The 16,074-nt window shown below is 45.4% G+C and overlaps 1 protein-coding gene across 1 annotated transcript in view; it reads left to right on the top strand.

The window, feature by feature from the left end:
- TMEM87B (transmembrane protein 87B) overlaps positions 1-16,074 on the top strand; it is a 317,565-nt gene that overhangs the window by 22,218 nt on the left and 279,273 nt on the right. The window contains exons 2-3 of the mRNA XM_086927209.1: positions 9,248-9,308; positions 14,726-14,817. Of these exons, the coding sequence (XP_086783335.1) occupies positions 9,248-9,308; positions 14,726-14,817 (153 nt within the window). The remainder of the gene's footprint in view (positions 1-9,247; positions 9,309-14,725; positions 14,818-16,074) is intronic.

The raw sequence follows: 16,074 nt of genomic DNA, 5'->3' as shown, positions 1-16,074 counted from the left end.
GCCCCCCTCATCCATGCTCCTGTGTACCATCCGCTTATGTAAGCGCGCTCGTTTCCCCTCCCAGATGAAATGATGGAATGCTGTTTGTAGTTCTGAGATGGTACCCGTCGGGGGCGCCACCGGGAGGGTCTGAAAGACGTACAAAATGTTTGGTAGGATCGACATCTTCACTGCAGCAACTCTCCCCAAGAGGGACAGAGGTTGTTTGGACCAACGTGTCAAATCCGCACGAATCTGAGTGGTAAGAGACTTATAGTTGAGAGCCACCGTCGACTCCGTCGAGGAAGTGAGGGTGATCCCCAAATATGGAAGCTGTGTGGCTGGCTGAAGATCACTCCCATATGTAGAAACAGGCTTATTGGGGTGGGCGTTCTCGCCCAAGGGTAATATCAGGGATTTCCCTCTGTTGATTCGGAAGCCTGAGATGGTCCCAAAGGAGTCCATCTCCCTCAAAAAGGCGGGCACCGAACGGTCTGGACGGTCAAGAGCGACTATGATGTCGTCTGCGTAAAGGCTAATTGTGTGTGGTTCCCGGCCGAAAGTGATACCTCTGATGTCAGGGTTATCTCGGACCTTCTGTGCCAGGGGCTCTATATAGAGGGCAAACAAAAGGAGGGACGGGGGGCAACCCTGTCTCGTGCCCCGCTGGATGTCGAATGGGTCCGAGCGAAGACCGCCCAGACGGACCCGAGCCTGGGGGCGATAGCAGGCGACCCAGGATCAGAAACGATTGCCCAATCCAAAGCGCATCAGGACATGTTGTAGGTATGTCCAATCGACACGATCGAACGCTTTCTCAGCGTTGATAGCCACCAGTGCAGCATAGGAGTTCTGGAAATTTGCCTTCTCTATCAAGTGGAGCATCCTTTTGGTGTTATCACTGCATTGGCAATTGGGCACAAAGCCCGATTGGTCAGACTCCAAAATCCCGGGTAAGAGCGGGCCCTAGCGCGCTGCCAGGACACTGGTAAAAAGTTTTAGATCTAGGTTTAGTAATGAGGTTGGTCGGAACACGAGCAATGTGTGAGTTTCTTTCCCGGCTTAGGCAGCACGATCACTTCAGCCGCTAATATATTGGGGGGGATGGAGCCCGGGCCCTCAAAGGAATTAAAGAGCCGGGTAAGGACAGGAGCTAGCAGTTGGCCAACGGTTTTATAAAAACCAGCTGAGAAGCAGTCAGGCCCCGGAGATTTAAGCGGGCGGACGCGGGAGATAGCCGCTGTCACTTCCTCCAAATGGATGGGGGCGTCTAAAACGTCCGCGCTAGCTCGGGATACTTCGGTTATAGCCGCCGTGTTCAATTAGGTGTCAGTGTCCCCGAGAGGTGTTGCTTCCGCACTGTATAGTGAGGCATAATATGTTCGAAATGCTTCCGCGATCTGGGTCTCCTCAACGAGGGTGTTCCCAGAATCGTCCGTAAGGCCAGAGATTTTCGTGCGTTGGGATTTAGCTTTTAAGGCGTTGGCTAGCAGGCGGCCAGTTCTGTTACCCCCGACATAGCATGTGTGTCGAAGGCAGAGCGTAGCAAATTCTGCTCTGTCGGTGTCCAAGCTAGCCAGTTGAGCCCTGGCGGTTTTCAATTGTCTCCAGACCCGCGAAGCGCCAGTGCGGCTGTGTACCCTCTCTAGTTCAGCAACTTGAGCAGTGAGATCATCTCTTTTCGCTCTCCGGTCCTTAGCCTCCGCAGTGGCGACTGCTATTAGTTCCCCGCGGACTACTGATTTTAGGGCCCCCCATAGGGCCGACAGCGATATCTCCGGCGCATCGTTAATAGCCAAATAGTTGATGATGCATTTGTGGAGCCGCTTGCTGACTTCCGGTCGTTGTAGTAGGGTTTCGCGGAGGCGCCTTGAGGGCGGGAGGAAGCAGGGATGACAAGCGTTAACTCCGCCGCATCATGATCTGAGAGTGCCGCAGGTACTATGCTGACCTCGTCGAGGGTAGGGAGCAGTTCGGATGATCCTAAGAAGTGATCTAGCCTGGCGTAGGTACGGTGGACGTGGGAGTAGAAGGTGAACTGTGTCGCAATAGGGTGTGTGGCCCTCCAAAGATCCACTAGGCCTCTCTCTCGCAACCACTCTGCGTCCGTCGTGATAGCGCCCGCACCCCCATAACGATGCCCTGATCTGTCCTTGTTTGTGTCCATGACTAAGTTGAGGTCCCCCCGATAAGTAGGAGCGTGTTGGATGACTGAAGGGACTATCGTGAGACACTTATGTCCTATCTGGAAGGTGTATGCCAAAAGGCGACCCCTGACCTCTCCCGCTTTATCCCTCACCTTTCCTCGGAATTGTTTGGACACTAAGGTGGCCACCCCGCCTTTTTTGTTGGAAGGGAAGAGAAGAATTGTTGGGGGAAGGAGCGCGAGCGCATTCTGTGCCAGTCCTTGGGCAAAAGGTGGGTTTCCTGTAATAAACAGATGTCGGCCCTGGAGTTCTCTAAATAGGAAATTATTGCTCTCCTCTTGATAGGATTATTCAGCCCTTTCACATTAAGAGTCAGTACTTTCAAAGTGGGGTCAGCCATGATAAGACGAGTGAGCTGGGCAGTGCAGAGTAAAGGAGTATGCCCATGTCAGACAAATGGGGGACAAACTAATCAGTACGAGACGAATCTTTGATATCTCGGACTGCATGGAAAGTGTATGTGAAATGTTTCGTGCGGGTATGTGCACATTCAGAAGCGTACAGAGGGCTAGGCAAAGCAATGAAGAATGATTATAAGACATAGCAATTCCGCTGGCCACAATCCCCTTTCGGGACTGGTTCCCACCCATCATCCCGCCCCAGCCCCCCCCCCCCAAAAACACCCCAACTGTCAAACTCTTCGTTCAGGTTCAAATTCCATTGTTTCAGATCTAAGTGAACATCCCCCCCTCCCAACTCCCGCCGCCCCGTCCCCAAACCAAGAGAAGGTATAGTCCCAGTCCTCTTGGTCCACACAGGGCTGTGGTAATGTTTCTTACACGAGTCATATCCAATGGCGGCCACTTCGGCCCCCCACCCGACTCCCCCCCCATCATCACACGGCCCCCATCACACGGGTAAGGTGTGGGCTGTAAGTGATCTCCCTACCAAGAGTACCAATCATTCAGAGGAAGAGGTCTCTTTGGCCACCTCCGCTACCGCAATTGCTCGTTCCTGTGTGATGACAGAGGAGTCTGGTTTCAAGCGGTGTGAAGGGGACCGCCTGCGGCCCACCGTCTGCCAGCCCCCCCTGGACGGCCCTTGCGATGCACTCGGCCTGGGCTCATCATCTCCCTGGTCAAGTCCCTGGATGGTGCAAGTGTCTTTAAGTGATCGCAATTGGTGTAACTTTCCGTTCCATTTAAATATTGGTCTGACGGGTGGCCCCAGGAGTAGGGGATTTCTTGTTGCCGTAGGAAGTCCGGCGCCTTCTTAAATTCCTTTCGCTTTTGTAGGGTAATGGTCGACAGGTCTTGATATAAGGCTATGGGGTTACCCTGAAATTGAAGGGGCTGTGCTCGCCGGGCCTCTCGGAGAATCCGCTTCTTTAGCGGAAAATCAGGGAGGAAGGCCAAGATGTCCGGTGGCGGAGCAGAGGCACGCCGAGGTAGTCCAACCCTATGCGCTCTGTCGATACGGATGTCAAAGTCTGCTGGCTCCCCCAGAATGGTCCTGAATGGGGTCTGCAAGTACCCTGTGACATCGGTCCCCTCTGCTTTTTGAGGGACCCCCGGACCCGTATGTTGTTACGACGAGAACGGTTTTCAAGATCTTCTGCGTGGGCCTGAAGGTCCAGCTGCTGGTCTGTGAGTCGCAGGACTTCTGTTGGAGTTGTACGATTTCGTCGCTTCTGGTCTGGTCCGGCTCTTCAATGGCCACCACCCGTTCCCCAAGGCCCTCCACGTCTTGTCGAAGCTCTCGGACCTCACCCGCTACTTCCTGCTTTAAGGACTTGAAGTCGTCTCTGAGGGAGTTAAACAACGTCTCCAGGAACGATCTGGTGATGGGTGTCTGGTCATCCACCGACGCTGGTGAAGTTTTCGTGGCCACCGGGGAGGGTGGGTCTTTACCGGGCTTGGGCTGAGTCTTGGCCAACAGTTCAGGGAGTGTCTGGGGCCCTTTCTTTCCTCTCTGTCCCGCCATGTCGTGACTAGCCCCCCTGATGGGTGACTAGCCCCCCTGATGGGTGGTGAGCCTCCGTGGTCGGAGGTAAGTGCTGAAGTTCGGTGCGTTAAGATTAGGGGTGAATCGTGCTATCCCGGGGTCGGCTCACCCTCCACTCCCCCCGGGGTGGCAGCAGCGATAAAGGGCGGACCGCCGCCAGGTCACACCGCGATTCTTTCGGCTTTACCGAAGTCCATGTCTACAGGGTGTGTACCGCTCAATGGTCAGCGGTGTGGTAGCAGGGTCAGCTGCACCGGGGGCGGTCTAACAGCGGTCGGACATCCAAAGAGGGCAGCAGCCGCAGCCGGTCAGGTGTGTAGCGAGAACGGCCCCCTACTTTAAGCAGCCGCAATTCTCCCCGCAGAATCCCCGGCCAATACAGTTCGGCAACGGCAAGTGAGTTCAGACTCCAATAGTTCAGACAGGAATGTGCGCAGTCCCGCTTCTCGGGCGTAAATACGGCCCAACCCGCAGACCCTCCGGCCAGCCCCCTCACCGGGAGCTCGATTGTGCCCCCCGAGCCCTTGCTGTGGTGCCCACCTCCACTCTCCTCACCTTCTGCATTTGGCTGGCTTGAGGGCAGCTCTCCGCTGCGGTCCCGGCCCCCCGGCTCCGCCCAGCACCCCCTCAGAATGCTCCCCGATCCCGGGGAGACCACAAGGTCACTGCAGCGCCGTTCTCTCCGTCGGCCTCAGGATCGTGCCAGGTCGGTCCGGGGCACCCTCTCAGGTCCGGACCGCTGTGGGAGGGTGTCGCCGCGCGGTCAGTAGCCGGTGGGGTCCGCTCCTGCGCTGTAGGGGCGCGCCGGCAGGGCCGCGCCAAAGGTCGTGAACGCTGGGATAGAAGGCCTAAAGCCGTGGCCTCAATTTTCGCGACTGCCGGCCGGTCCGCACCTCACCACCGGCCGGGTCGCGGAGACAGGAATGCACGTCAATCTGGGCCACAGCTCCGATGATAGCGGTGGGGGCTCAATTAGTCAGGCTCCTCAGTCGACCGACCAGTCCCGCCGCCAGGGAGGTCGGGGCAGTGGGTGTTCGGCCGATCACTGCTCCGGAGCGGCGGCCATTACAGGGCCGCGATCAGGTATCCTTGGCGTCTAGAGCCTCCCACGAGGCGTGCCGAACGGGCGACCGGGTTCTGGGGTCGTGGCTGTGTTACGTTTTCCTGTGCTTCAGGGAGATCAGGCAATGCATATGAGTGCTTTTAGGCGGGATCGGGCAGGGAGCCTCTGAGATCTGCGTCCGATCACGCCGCCATCTTGGACACGCCCCATCCTTAGGTTTTTATAGTATTCAGTGATGTGATTTTATGCTCCAGAACTTTTTAGGCAATTTAAGCACTTTAATTAGTTACTAAACATGATACTTAATATTCGATTTTTAATTGTGGATTATTATTCCTGTAAGAGAGTTAATTTCCTAAACGCATTTCCTTTGAAACATAGCTCCTGGTCAATCATTCGTGTCCTAGAATAGGGTATTCAATGCACTAGCACTTTATGTAATTCATTAGCACTTTACAAAATATTTGCTGCTATGGCTATTCCATGTTCACCCTCTTAAAAAGTTTTTTAACTATTTATGTAAATTGTTATGTGTATATTGGTGATAATTGTACTCTCTTCTTAAATATGTGCCAACCAAATGTAGATTATTTTATTTTATAAAACCAGGGTGATAGTAAATAATTTTACCCATCTGAAATGATTGTAATTGGTCGCAAGTATACTCTACTAGAACATTATTTCCCATTAGAAGTGATGAACTTATTGAAGAAAAAACATTTCCACCTCTTGATGGATGCAGTTAAGAAAAATTGAACTTATAACTTCTTGTGTTTTGGTTATTGATCTCTGTTGTCCCAAAGTATAATGAAGAAAAGTGACTCTGTATCTTTGGCTGTAACCTAGAAAAATTGAATTTGTACCTTTCTGTATTTTAAGTATTGTGATTTGTATGAAATGCTGTTTTATTGATATTTTATGTGGAATTCCATGGAATTCCAAATCATCTATACTAATATTATAAAGAGAGAACACAAACCTTTGAGCCAGGTAAACTCGAAAAGTACACCACCAATCAAAACATCCAAGACATCTTTGAAAACCTTAGGGCAAGCAGGAGGACATAGGCTATTAAAAATAAAAAATATACGTTGTTTAAAAAATTTCGAAATAAAAATAAAGTAGTCCCTTGCAAGTAGCGCCGGCCGCGACGTCTGCGTGATGACATCATTTGCGTTTGCGCTCCCTGGCAACACTTCCGGAAATGGCGCAGAAGATCGCGACCTGCTGGGAGGACTGCTGTGGCTTTGCTTGCTGCTGGGCGAAGTGGCGGCCTGTGCGGGCGGGGTGCCTCGAGAGTGGCAGCCTGTGCGGGCGGGGCGCCTGTAGAGTGGCGGCCTGTGCGGGTGGGGCGCCTGGAGCGGGACCGGTGGCTGAGGTAAGGATCAGGTGGGAGGGGGGGCCGGGACGGGACGGGCCGGGGGCAGAAGTGCACGCAAGCCTCAAATGCTGCCCCCAGCCCATTTCTGCCCCAGGTAACACTGGGGCGGGCTGCTAGTAATAAATAATTGAATTAAGAGACCAAAGTAAATCTGAATTGTGACTCTGAATTATTTTACTCTATAGCCAACTGAGGTGACATCTAATCGTGTCTGTGGAGGAGTGTGTAAGGTTAAGGGAAGACACCATGAGGGAGTACAAGGTCATAGTACAGGAGTTGAGATAGAAGTGCAGTTAAGGCAGTACTTTAATGCCCTGCTTGTAAATGATATTTCATTTTTTTTCTCATCAAAAGTTGGTAGAGTAGGCTAGTTTCCACCCAGGAGCTAAATGTCGCATTTCGCATGTAGCGTGCACTGGTTTAAGGCATCTAGGATAAATGCCAAATACATTCTCTAGGAACAACAGATAAGCAGCATGTAACCTGCACTTGTTACAGGCTGCTGGACAAATGCCAATTGGGTCACCCAAGAGCAACAGAGGAGCAGCACCTGGTATGCACGGATTACAGAGAGAGCCGATAAAGGCCAAATAACTTCTCCAGCAACAACAGATGAGCAGCACAAGGTATGCCCTAGTCATTGTAACCACATAAATACCCATTGAGCCCACCGTTGAGAGACAAAGGAACTTTAGTTCTGTAGACAATTTTATGCTTCTTGTTAAAAAGGTGTCTTTTCCTAGACTTTCTCAGGGTGTCACATGAGGATTGTTTTTTGTGTGGGTCCTGAAGATGTTGGTTACTTGGTGGTATCACTGTAAGTGTCATGTTTTCCAGGAGTTACTCTTTAACTTAGACAGTATTAACTACTAGTTGCCTGCGTAATAGAATTCCCTGGGAAATATTAAAAAAAAAAGGCTAGAGCATTGTCATGTGACACATAGTGACAAGTCCGACTATCCAATTGTAAGCCATTCCAGTGACCATTCAGGAAACTCCAATACTCTGATAAGGAAAATCTCTTCACAAAGATGTTCCGCTAAAAACAATGGCCACCTTTGGTATGCATTGGCACAGTCAATAGCTTTAGTCTATGCAAGAGCTATTGGCTTTGCCTATGTATTTTAGCCATGTTGTATACCAGCATGGCTGTTCAGTATGGCTAAAATTTAGTTGCCTGGAGGAGAAAGTCATGCATTGAAGTAGAGTTTGCATGGTGTGGTAGCATACTACCATTACAGCAAACACATTTTTTATTGAAATTACCATTATGTTTGCAGAGACAGAGTTTTACTGATAAAACTATTCAGCGTACAAACGATAATGTGTGGAAATCGGACTCACCTAGTGTTTGATTTATTTTGATCCTATTAAAATATTTGTGTTCACCACACTTAATGAATTCCAAAAATAGTGCTTTTTGTGCTTTCCAAATTCTATTGTATTCCTAAATAATATGCACAACAGGAGGAATGTTTAAGTTAAGCTGTTACTAAAGAGCACTGGCCAAAATAAACAAGCTAGTTAACCGAACATTGTTCCTCCTAGGCATGCAGGATTGATGATCGGAGTGGCAAAGATTAGAAGATTAGTAAAGCATCTTTCCTATTATGGATCCATGTGTACATAGGCCCTATAGGATCCTTTGAGCTTGAAATTATATATTGTATATAAACTATAATGGAGATGTTTAAAAGTAAACATTGACTTTAGGTTTGTAAAATGAATTTTCATTTGATCATACTATAAGAAGTCTGTCTTTAGTAGTTTTTTGCTTCAATGCAGAAATATAGACGTTTTGGATGTTTTTTTTCATTTTGTTTTACAATATTCTCTTATATGTTTGTATAAAGTGATGTGATTTGCATTTATGCCTATTGATGTGCATTTATATGTATATTTATGTGTTTGGCATCTACAGCCCTGAAGAAGTCCGCTTCAAGGACGAAACGCGTCGGCTATGCCACTTTCTACAAGTGATGCTTATGTCCTTGTTTTTATAAATGTTTTTAAAATTGGAATAAAGAAAACTTTGGAAGAAGATTGCTGTTTGGGAATACATTGTATACTTGTTTTTCCTTTGAAAATTGGTGCACCTGTGCTTTTGTTCGAAATTGTTGAGTTCCGTTAGGAATAGCATTGTGACAGTGGCTGTGATACAGTGTGCATACCTATTCTCATGGACATAGATGAGGTCAGAATAACGGAGGGATAGCAATTTAGATGCTGTCGATTGAAGGGATCCACTGTCGGGCGTATTGTTTTTACAGATACAACAGGCAGATGAACCCTCCGATAAATCTTACCTGAAGAAGGACCCATTTGAAAGCACACAATCGCTTCTGTCAGACAGGGAGCTGTTTGTTCGTCGCAGTACACCCCAATTACGGTTAGCGTATACAGAAATATTACTAAAAGGGAGGGGGTCTGTCACAATAACAAAAGTTAGACTTGTACCGTCTAAGTGCCGGGCCTGTATATTTTTAGCAGTTGCTCAGTATGGGGTTGTTGCTGTGTCTTGGAAATATCAAGCATTGAAAACCTAGTTCTGTTCGTTATTGTAAACCTATGTTACTTAGAAGCTCTGGACAATGTGTTTAACTGGTAAACAAATATTGAAAAAGATTTGCTATGATACAGTTTAATACAGCCTAATTTTTTCTTTGATTTCAGGACTCCGGCTTTTTATTTTTTCGAAAAACGATGTATAATTCTACTGACATTATTCTTAAAGGTGAGTATTTAAAATCAGAATGAAGTGTGATTGAAATCTTTTGTCTTTGTTCAACACTTGGCATTGGAGAACTGTTTTGTCTTCTTTAATCACGGAACATACTGTTTTGTCTTCTTTAATCACGGAACATACTGTTTTGTCTTCTTTAATCACGGAACATATTTCAAAAAAGTGATTTGTATTGGCAAAATATAAAATCACTGATTGATTCTGTGCTGCAATTGGAAGGAACTTCTCTCATGCATGGAACCTACTGTTTAATTTGTTTAATTCATTTATGTATGAGCTTTGTAGATGATCACCATTCGAGTTCAGGAAGGAAGTCCTGGACTTAAAAGGTTATTTATTCGATTACAGTGGTGAGATTTAGACCCTGCCATCTATGCTGGGCATACAAGCCAGAGCCAGGATTGTGCAGGCTGCCTCGTGTACATTGTCAAAGAACTCGGATCTGCTCTAGGACACCAAGTAATCAACTCCAACACTAGCCTAAACTACTCTAATATCTTGATGTGATCCATTAACGAACATGCTGGCAGCAAATATGATCATATCAATACCTGCAGGCTGGCAGGCAGACATTGGTACTATAGTGGTGCTTAAACCAACCTCCTTTCCGGGTTTGACTACATTGTAAGTCTCCTTCCAGGCTTCCAAACATGTAGTTGTCCTAGTGCTTCGCTAACAATGCACCTCATGTAGCCTGCATGCACTAAAGCGCCTTTACCACTGGCGTAACAATCCTTGAGGGGGCCTCCCTGCAAGGTACGTGGGGCGGGGGCCCTCCGGGCTCGATCAGGAGCTCTGCAGCAGGAGTGCTGTGCTAAGGGGGCCCTCCTGGAGCTTGCCCCCCACGCACCACGGCGGCTGCGGGGGCCTGTGTTACGCCCCTGACTTTTACCAACATATCTACTGGAAGATTAAGTTCAGTGAGCCTGGCTGATAAAAGGTTGTCAACCAGCTATCTTGTTTTTGCTATAGCATATGCCTTCTTTCAGAAAAACACCTTCTAATGGCAGAAAGTGGCGTTTCCCTCGTCTTTTGCACAGTTGCCTTTTCCCCTCAGTTTAGGCCTTGGTTTAAACTTAAACGAGTTACCTCCAAGGCTTTATCTCAGGTAGTCAGTAGAAGAGTATTCTCGGTGTGACTCTGAGGTGGAGATTTCTTTCAATGTGCAGTTTTAGTTTTTCTTTCTACATCTTCTTGTATTCTCTGGCCTGTGAATCCTTTCCATGGACTCAAGGAAGTAGATGTTAGTTAACTATTGCTAAGGTCCCCCTTACACTGCTTATTTTGCTGTAGTGATTTCCAACTTATTGAATCCTTCTAACTTTGTATGTGGTTATCTGGACTTTAGTATGTACATTCATAGGAAATATAGTAGAAGTCCATATCTTCAAAGCTAAAACCCATAAAGTGGAAAAACAAATAAATAGAAATGTTTGTTGAAAATTGATCCAAAAAGGGGAATCTTTAAAAATATTGATTTAGTAATAGAAAAAAATATTTAAAAGAAATAAACCCCAATAGAGAATTCCAGTCAGGGAACGTTGGCTTAATATTAAAGAAGAAAAAGAGGTTAGGAGATAAAGGTAGAAGAAGGCAGGATAAGAAATGGTTAAGAGTTCGATTTATGGTCGTCAAGTGGGCCTCCCAGAAAAGCATTGATATAGAATGGGGCAATATAAACTTATTTAAAAAATGAGTAGAGGGTTGGGGGTCCCCACACAGACAAAGGAAAAGGGAAGAAGCCGGAAGGAGAAAGAACATGACATGGGGAAAACAGTAGAAAGATAGTTCCCTATCCTCCAACACAGCATTTTTTTTAAAGGCGATTACATCTAGTGGCAGCACATGGGAATGCAAAGAGTGTTAAAGATAAAAGGTTCTATGCTAACAGAGAAGAAACCCCAGGAGACTACATTTTTGTTTAAAGATTACACCATAAACGAAATAATTTAATTTTGAAAAAAAATGCCACTCCATGAATTGATTTCTACTAAATGGTAAATGCCATTCGTCTTTGAAGTTTTTATTGAACAGTTCAGTGATAAGGTTTCTTAGAATTGATATTCAATAAGTTTGTTTTTCTTTGAAACCGTTTACTCCCCAGTTGGCCATTTTTCAGTGTAATTACCTGAGCAGATCCAAAACTGGTCTGTGACACTAGGCTAATTTCTCAACTGTCTTAGAGTTTACTGTTCAGTGTTTTCAGGTAATTGTGTTAGCTTGTTGCAGAGTAGTTCCTCTTCTTCCTTGCATGTCTATTTACAGGGCCCATTGCCTGGCATTTGGGTAACCAGTGTTAAACCTGTGTGCCGAAATGACAGAGGTTCCCCATATTGCCATTTTTTTCTAAGATTGGTGATGAGGTCCTGGATGCTTAAAATTCATTATGATCTTGATGCCTACACACTGGTGGATATGGAGATTGATTAGCCGCAGAACGTGTGTGCATGTGTGTGTGTGGTTTCCCTAGAGCTCTTATTAGAAACTGTTGAAAAGTAAACTACTTCTGGTTTCCCAATTCCACCATGAGCTTATTTCTTCAGTGTGTAAGAATAAGTAGCAGCAGCAAGGCACGTCACCATTAAAGATCGAAGGCTTTTCATCGTCTGTAATTCACCCGTGTTAAATTCAGTGCATAGATATCCTACTGTGGCATTCACGTTACCAGCTGCTTTATTGCCCTTGTCTCAAGTTCTTGGATGTAGCTGGCTTTGAGGCTGCTGCCCTTAGATTTTGTAAATGATCACAGTATTCTAATCTTTGATTTTTCAGATGGTGTGTATTTTCTAGAGTTCAGTTTTTTGTTAGTCAAACTGGGGGTATGTGCATTTACGGTTTTACTTGATGGACAGGGACAATTTAAAAGCCCAACCAAACAATATTCATTTAAAGGTTTAGGGATATTTCACTCCAAATCCCTCTTAGATAGCTACTGCTTACATTTTGTCCCTTTTTACTATTAAAAATGCACTCTTTTCCAGCCTTATGGAAATGACAGTTTATTAAATGTCAATCTTCCCTCTCATATTGTTTCTTTTTATAAATATTCGTTGCAAATTAATTGCAGTTTTTTTTAACAAGTTCGATAACAGTCTGATATCTTTTATATGGTGAAATTAATCTCCTAGAGCAAGCCTAAAGATATTGTAACTGTCTATATCTATGTGTTGAATGGCAGGAGCGTACAGAGATAAAGATCGACAGGGACATCTGGTCGAGAATTTTTATTATGGGGTTTCTTCGTTGAAAGGAGTAAACGTTAATAGAATGATGTTTGCTAATGGTTGGATGCCTTACTATACCCGCTAGAGGCTTAACAAAACGTTAAACTGCCAATAGAAATGCTCAGGATGTAAAGGAGTAGGTGACTGAGAGCACATGTTTTTGTCGTGTATGGCAGTTTCCGGAAATTGGATACACCTCTTTAGGTATAGTTCACTAAAGGTAGCATACACAGTTAAACCCTCTAGTATCACCTTGTTAGGCCTCGCCATTCCAACATATTTTGGTGATAAAGTGTGCACGATTTATTTATATTTATTTATATTTCAGCCTATTTATATTTCAGACTATTATTTTTTGCTACTGGAAATCATCCGTGAACACCACATATATGGAATGGCTATGCAAGTTGAGGAAAGTCAACATAAGGAATACTGGTACTATGCCTGGGTGAACGCAATTTTGCAGTGTAACGAGTTGTGGGGAGCCGTAGTAGTGGAAGAAACTATTTATTTTCCAATTTATTAGCGAGTAGCACAGGCACTTTCTGATCTCCTTTCGATATAGAGGGAAGCTAGCACTTAACTCGCACTGTCACTTTATTGAGGTGGTAAATGGTCAAATAGGCTGGTTATACAAGTACTGTATTTGCGCAGTCAATTAAAGTCAACTGTTGGGTATCTGTGTTTTTTTATTTTTCTGTCTTTGGGTATTTATTTCTTACATAAAGGCCTTAAAGAACTCTCAGGGGATTCCGTTTGACCAGGGTACCTTCCCTGCATGCAGCCCCGCCAAGCCTGACAAACTCCTACCCTGTGAGAATCCTAATAGGGATCAGTGCCAAATTTGTCCACCTGTTACCCATACAGCGTCTCCTGCAGAGCATAAACAAGCCGGAAGTAAGACGCAAACCGGCATGCCACCTCACTGGGGTCAATGAGCAGCGAGCCCACCGAGTCGTGTATAAGAGGGATACATAGGGGGGAACCTGAGCCCCCATAATAGCAAATTGAGCAATTTACTGGACTTATTTCTCCATTGGTAGATATGGCTTTGGGCCGCTCGCCAAGAAAACCTTACATCCGCTAGGAGGGTCTGTTGACGCGCCTTCTGCCCATCTGCCTGGCTGCCCTGCACCCTTTGGTCTGCCATCCGAGCCTCCAGAACTACCAAATCTTGCGCCTGCCTTTGTCGCAGCCTGGGGGGATATCTAATATCCGACCCCCAATGTGGGATTCAGGGCCTCCCACAGCATCTTCATTGACTTTACTGTGCCGGTATTGACTGCAAAATATTTCTCTATGGAGTGCTCCGTAGTCTGTCGATACTCTGGTTTCTGTAGATGCCAAAGCAATGAGTGCCATCCGAACATCGGCACTGACAACCCACATGGAGTCCAATGATTACTGGGGAATGATCTGAGAGCACCTGTGTCAGAACAGCAATATCCAAAACTGTATCCGAAATGCATGTGGGATAAAGAAGTTGTTGAGGAGGGAAAAGGAGCCATTGGCTGGGGAGAACAAGGTGTAACCTCCCCATGTGTGTGATGCACCCTCCCGACATCCACCAGGCCTAGGGCTGACACAAATGAAGGTAGAGGAGTTTTACTGTGACCAAGGGGTGGGCCACTTGGGTGCCACCTATTAGCCGAGTGTTCCATCACACTGCTCCAATCGCCTCAAGAGGGACTTAATTTTGAAGGCAAGTGGTTTAAGTTGCTACTTTCTTTGGCAATTGTCAGGAGGTTATGCCTGTCTCCACCTTTGTGCTGTAGTATAAGGCTACCATTGAATAATGTATCGAACTTGTGTTTAGTGGGGAATCCATTATGAACCTTGTGAAAGCAGAGGATCATGTACACCAATATATTCCCCTTCGTCTTTTCTAGAGGGATGTTCAGTTTGCCATCACCATGGTGGTGAGCGGTGGTGGTACAAGCTCAGTGATGTTCATTATACAATTCTGATTCTGCCGAACTGGTTTCTGAAAGCAGGAGGAAAAGCTTATTAAACTATTCTGTTATTGTGTTGTTTGTGTGGAACTTTGATAATTGATCGATATTCTTGTATACATTTATAATTTTGTTCAGATTGTTTAAAGTGTCAATGTTTAAAGCTATTCTAGGTTCTTAAAACTGTGGATCTTGCTAAACTAGCACAAACTGTATGCTCTTTTTTCAACAGTTGTGTCACAGAATTGTCAAAAACCTGTAACGTTTACAGTGGAATGGTACTTGAAACGGTATTCCTGCCACAATCATTTCCTCAACCTGGAAGTAAGCCACTCTTTTTTTTCCTTAGAAGTTCACGGATCTTACAGCTGATACAATAACATTATCTAAAATGAATTCCTGATTTAGTATATTGTATTAAATGTGTGTATTGTGTAAAAAAAAAGAAAAAAGAACATTTAGAAAAAAGTAATGGATTACCATGAAACATACACTTTGGAGGGTATACAAAAGGTATTATTGTTGCTGATGACGTCTTTCCACGTGTTTCTCTGTTAGAACTAAACTGTGATTCTTTCTCAATTGCATGTGGACCCTGAAATCGAGCACAGGTAATTCTTACGAGTGTCAGTCTCCTCTCAGGATGTTTTTGCCACAGGGTACTCGCTCCCTCTCCTGAAGAAATACTCTTTAAAAACGTCTACCGCATGTTATGTATTAAAGTGCTTTTAACTCGAGCTGGTGTAGACCTCTATAAGTTAGGTATCGTCCATACTATCAACGTAACACAGTTAAGCAAGCAGTGAAATGTAAATGATTACCTACCCAAAAGCTCTGTATGGATTATTGAATACGGTTGTAAGAATATCAACGTGCTAAGGTATGTTTTTGACAACGGTAATGCATTGGTAATGCATGACTTCAAAACCTTTGGGGTGAGTGTAGTTATTTCTGTTAAAGTGACCTTCATTTCACATTGAATTTGTAATGGCCTTAGTTGAAAGATCAATGTGGATGCAATGGATTAAGAAAACCACAACAGAATTGAAATAAGCATCTCTCAATTCTTGCTGTCCCACTTTGACCCTCACTATCTGGTGAAGAGCTTTTTTTATTCCCATATTTTATATTTGGGGGACAATTGGAGATCTTGGTCTGGCCAGACTAGGTTTTTCATACTAAACTGTTTTCTCGTATCATATAAGCATTTTTGTGTTTTGCATAACTATGCTTCGATGATACTAAACACAAGCATTGGCATAGCCAATAGGTCTCGCCTTTTGTATCTTATAAGTGGTTAGCCATGCATCACATTATTCTGAGTACTGTACCCCCAGGGATTGAAGAGCTATAGCAAAGCTGCACTGGTCACCTGTTTGCTTTTTATTGCTATATTGGGTGTTAAACTGGTGCTAATGAGGTGCAACCAATGTCCATTCAGTGTTACCAAGTTTAAAAAGGACGAAATAATGAATAAGTACAAAAAAAACCTGAAGTGTAAGACTTCACGTTTACATTTACCGCATCCTAAATACAAAGTAAATGTAAATGTGAAGGGGCCCTGAATGCACCTTAACGACT

The sequence above is a fragment of the Lissotriton vulgaris genome, chromosome 6 (genome assembly GCF_964263255.1).
Source record: "Lissotriton vulgaris chromosome 6, aLisVul1.2, whole genome shotgun sequence".
Taxonomy (NCBI): Eukaryota; Metazoa; Chordata; class Amphibia; order Caudata; family Salamandridae; genus Lissotriton; species Lissotriton vulgaris.
The sequence above is the reverse complement of the archived record's forward strand: the minus strand, read 5'-3'. Positions and strand labels throughout refer to the sequence as shown.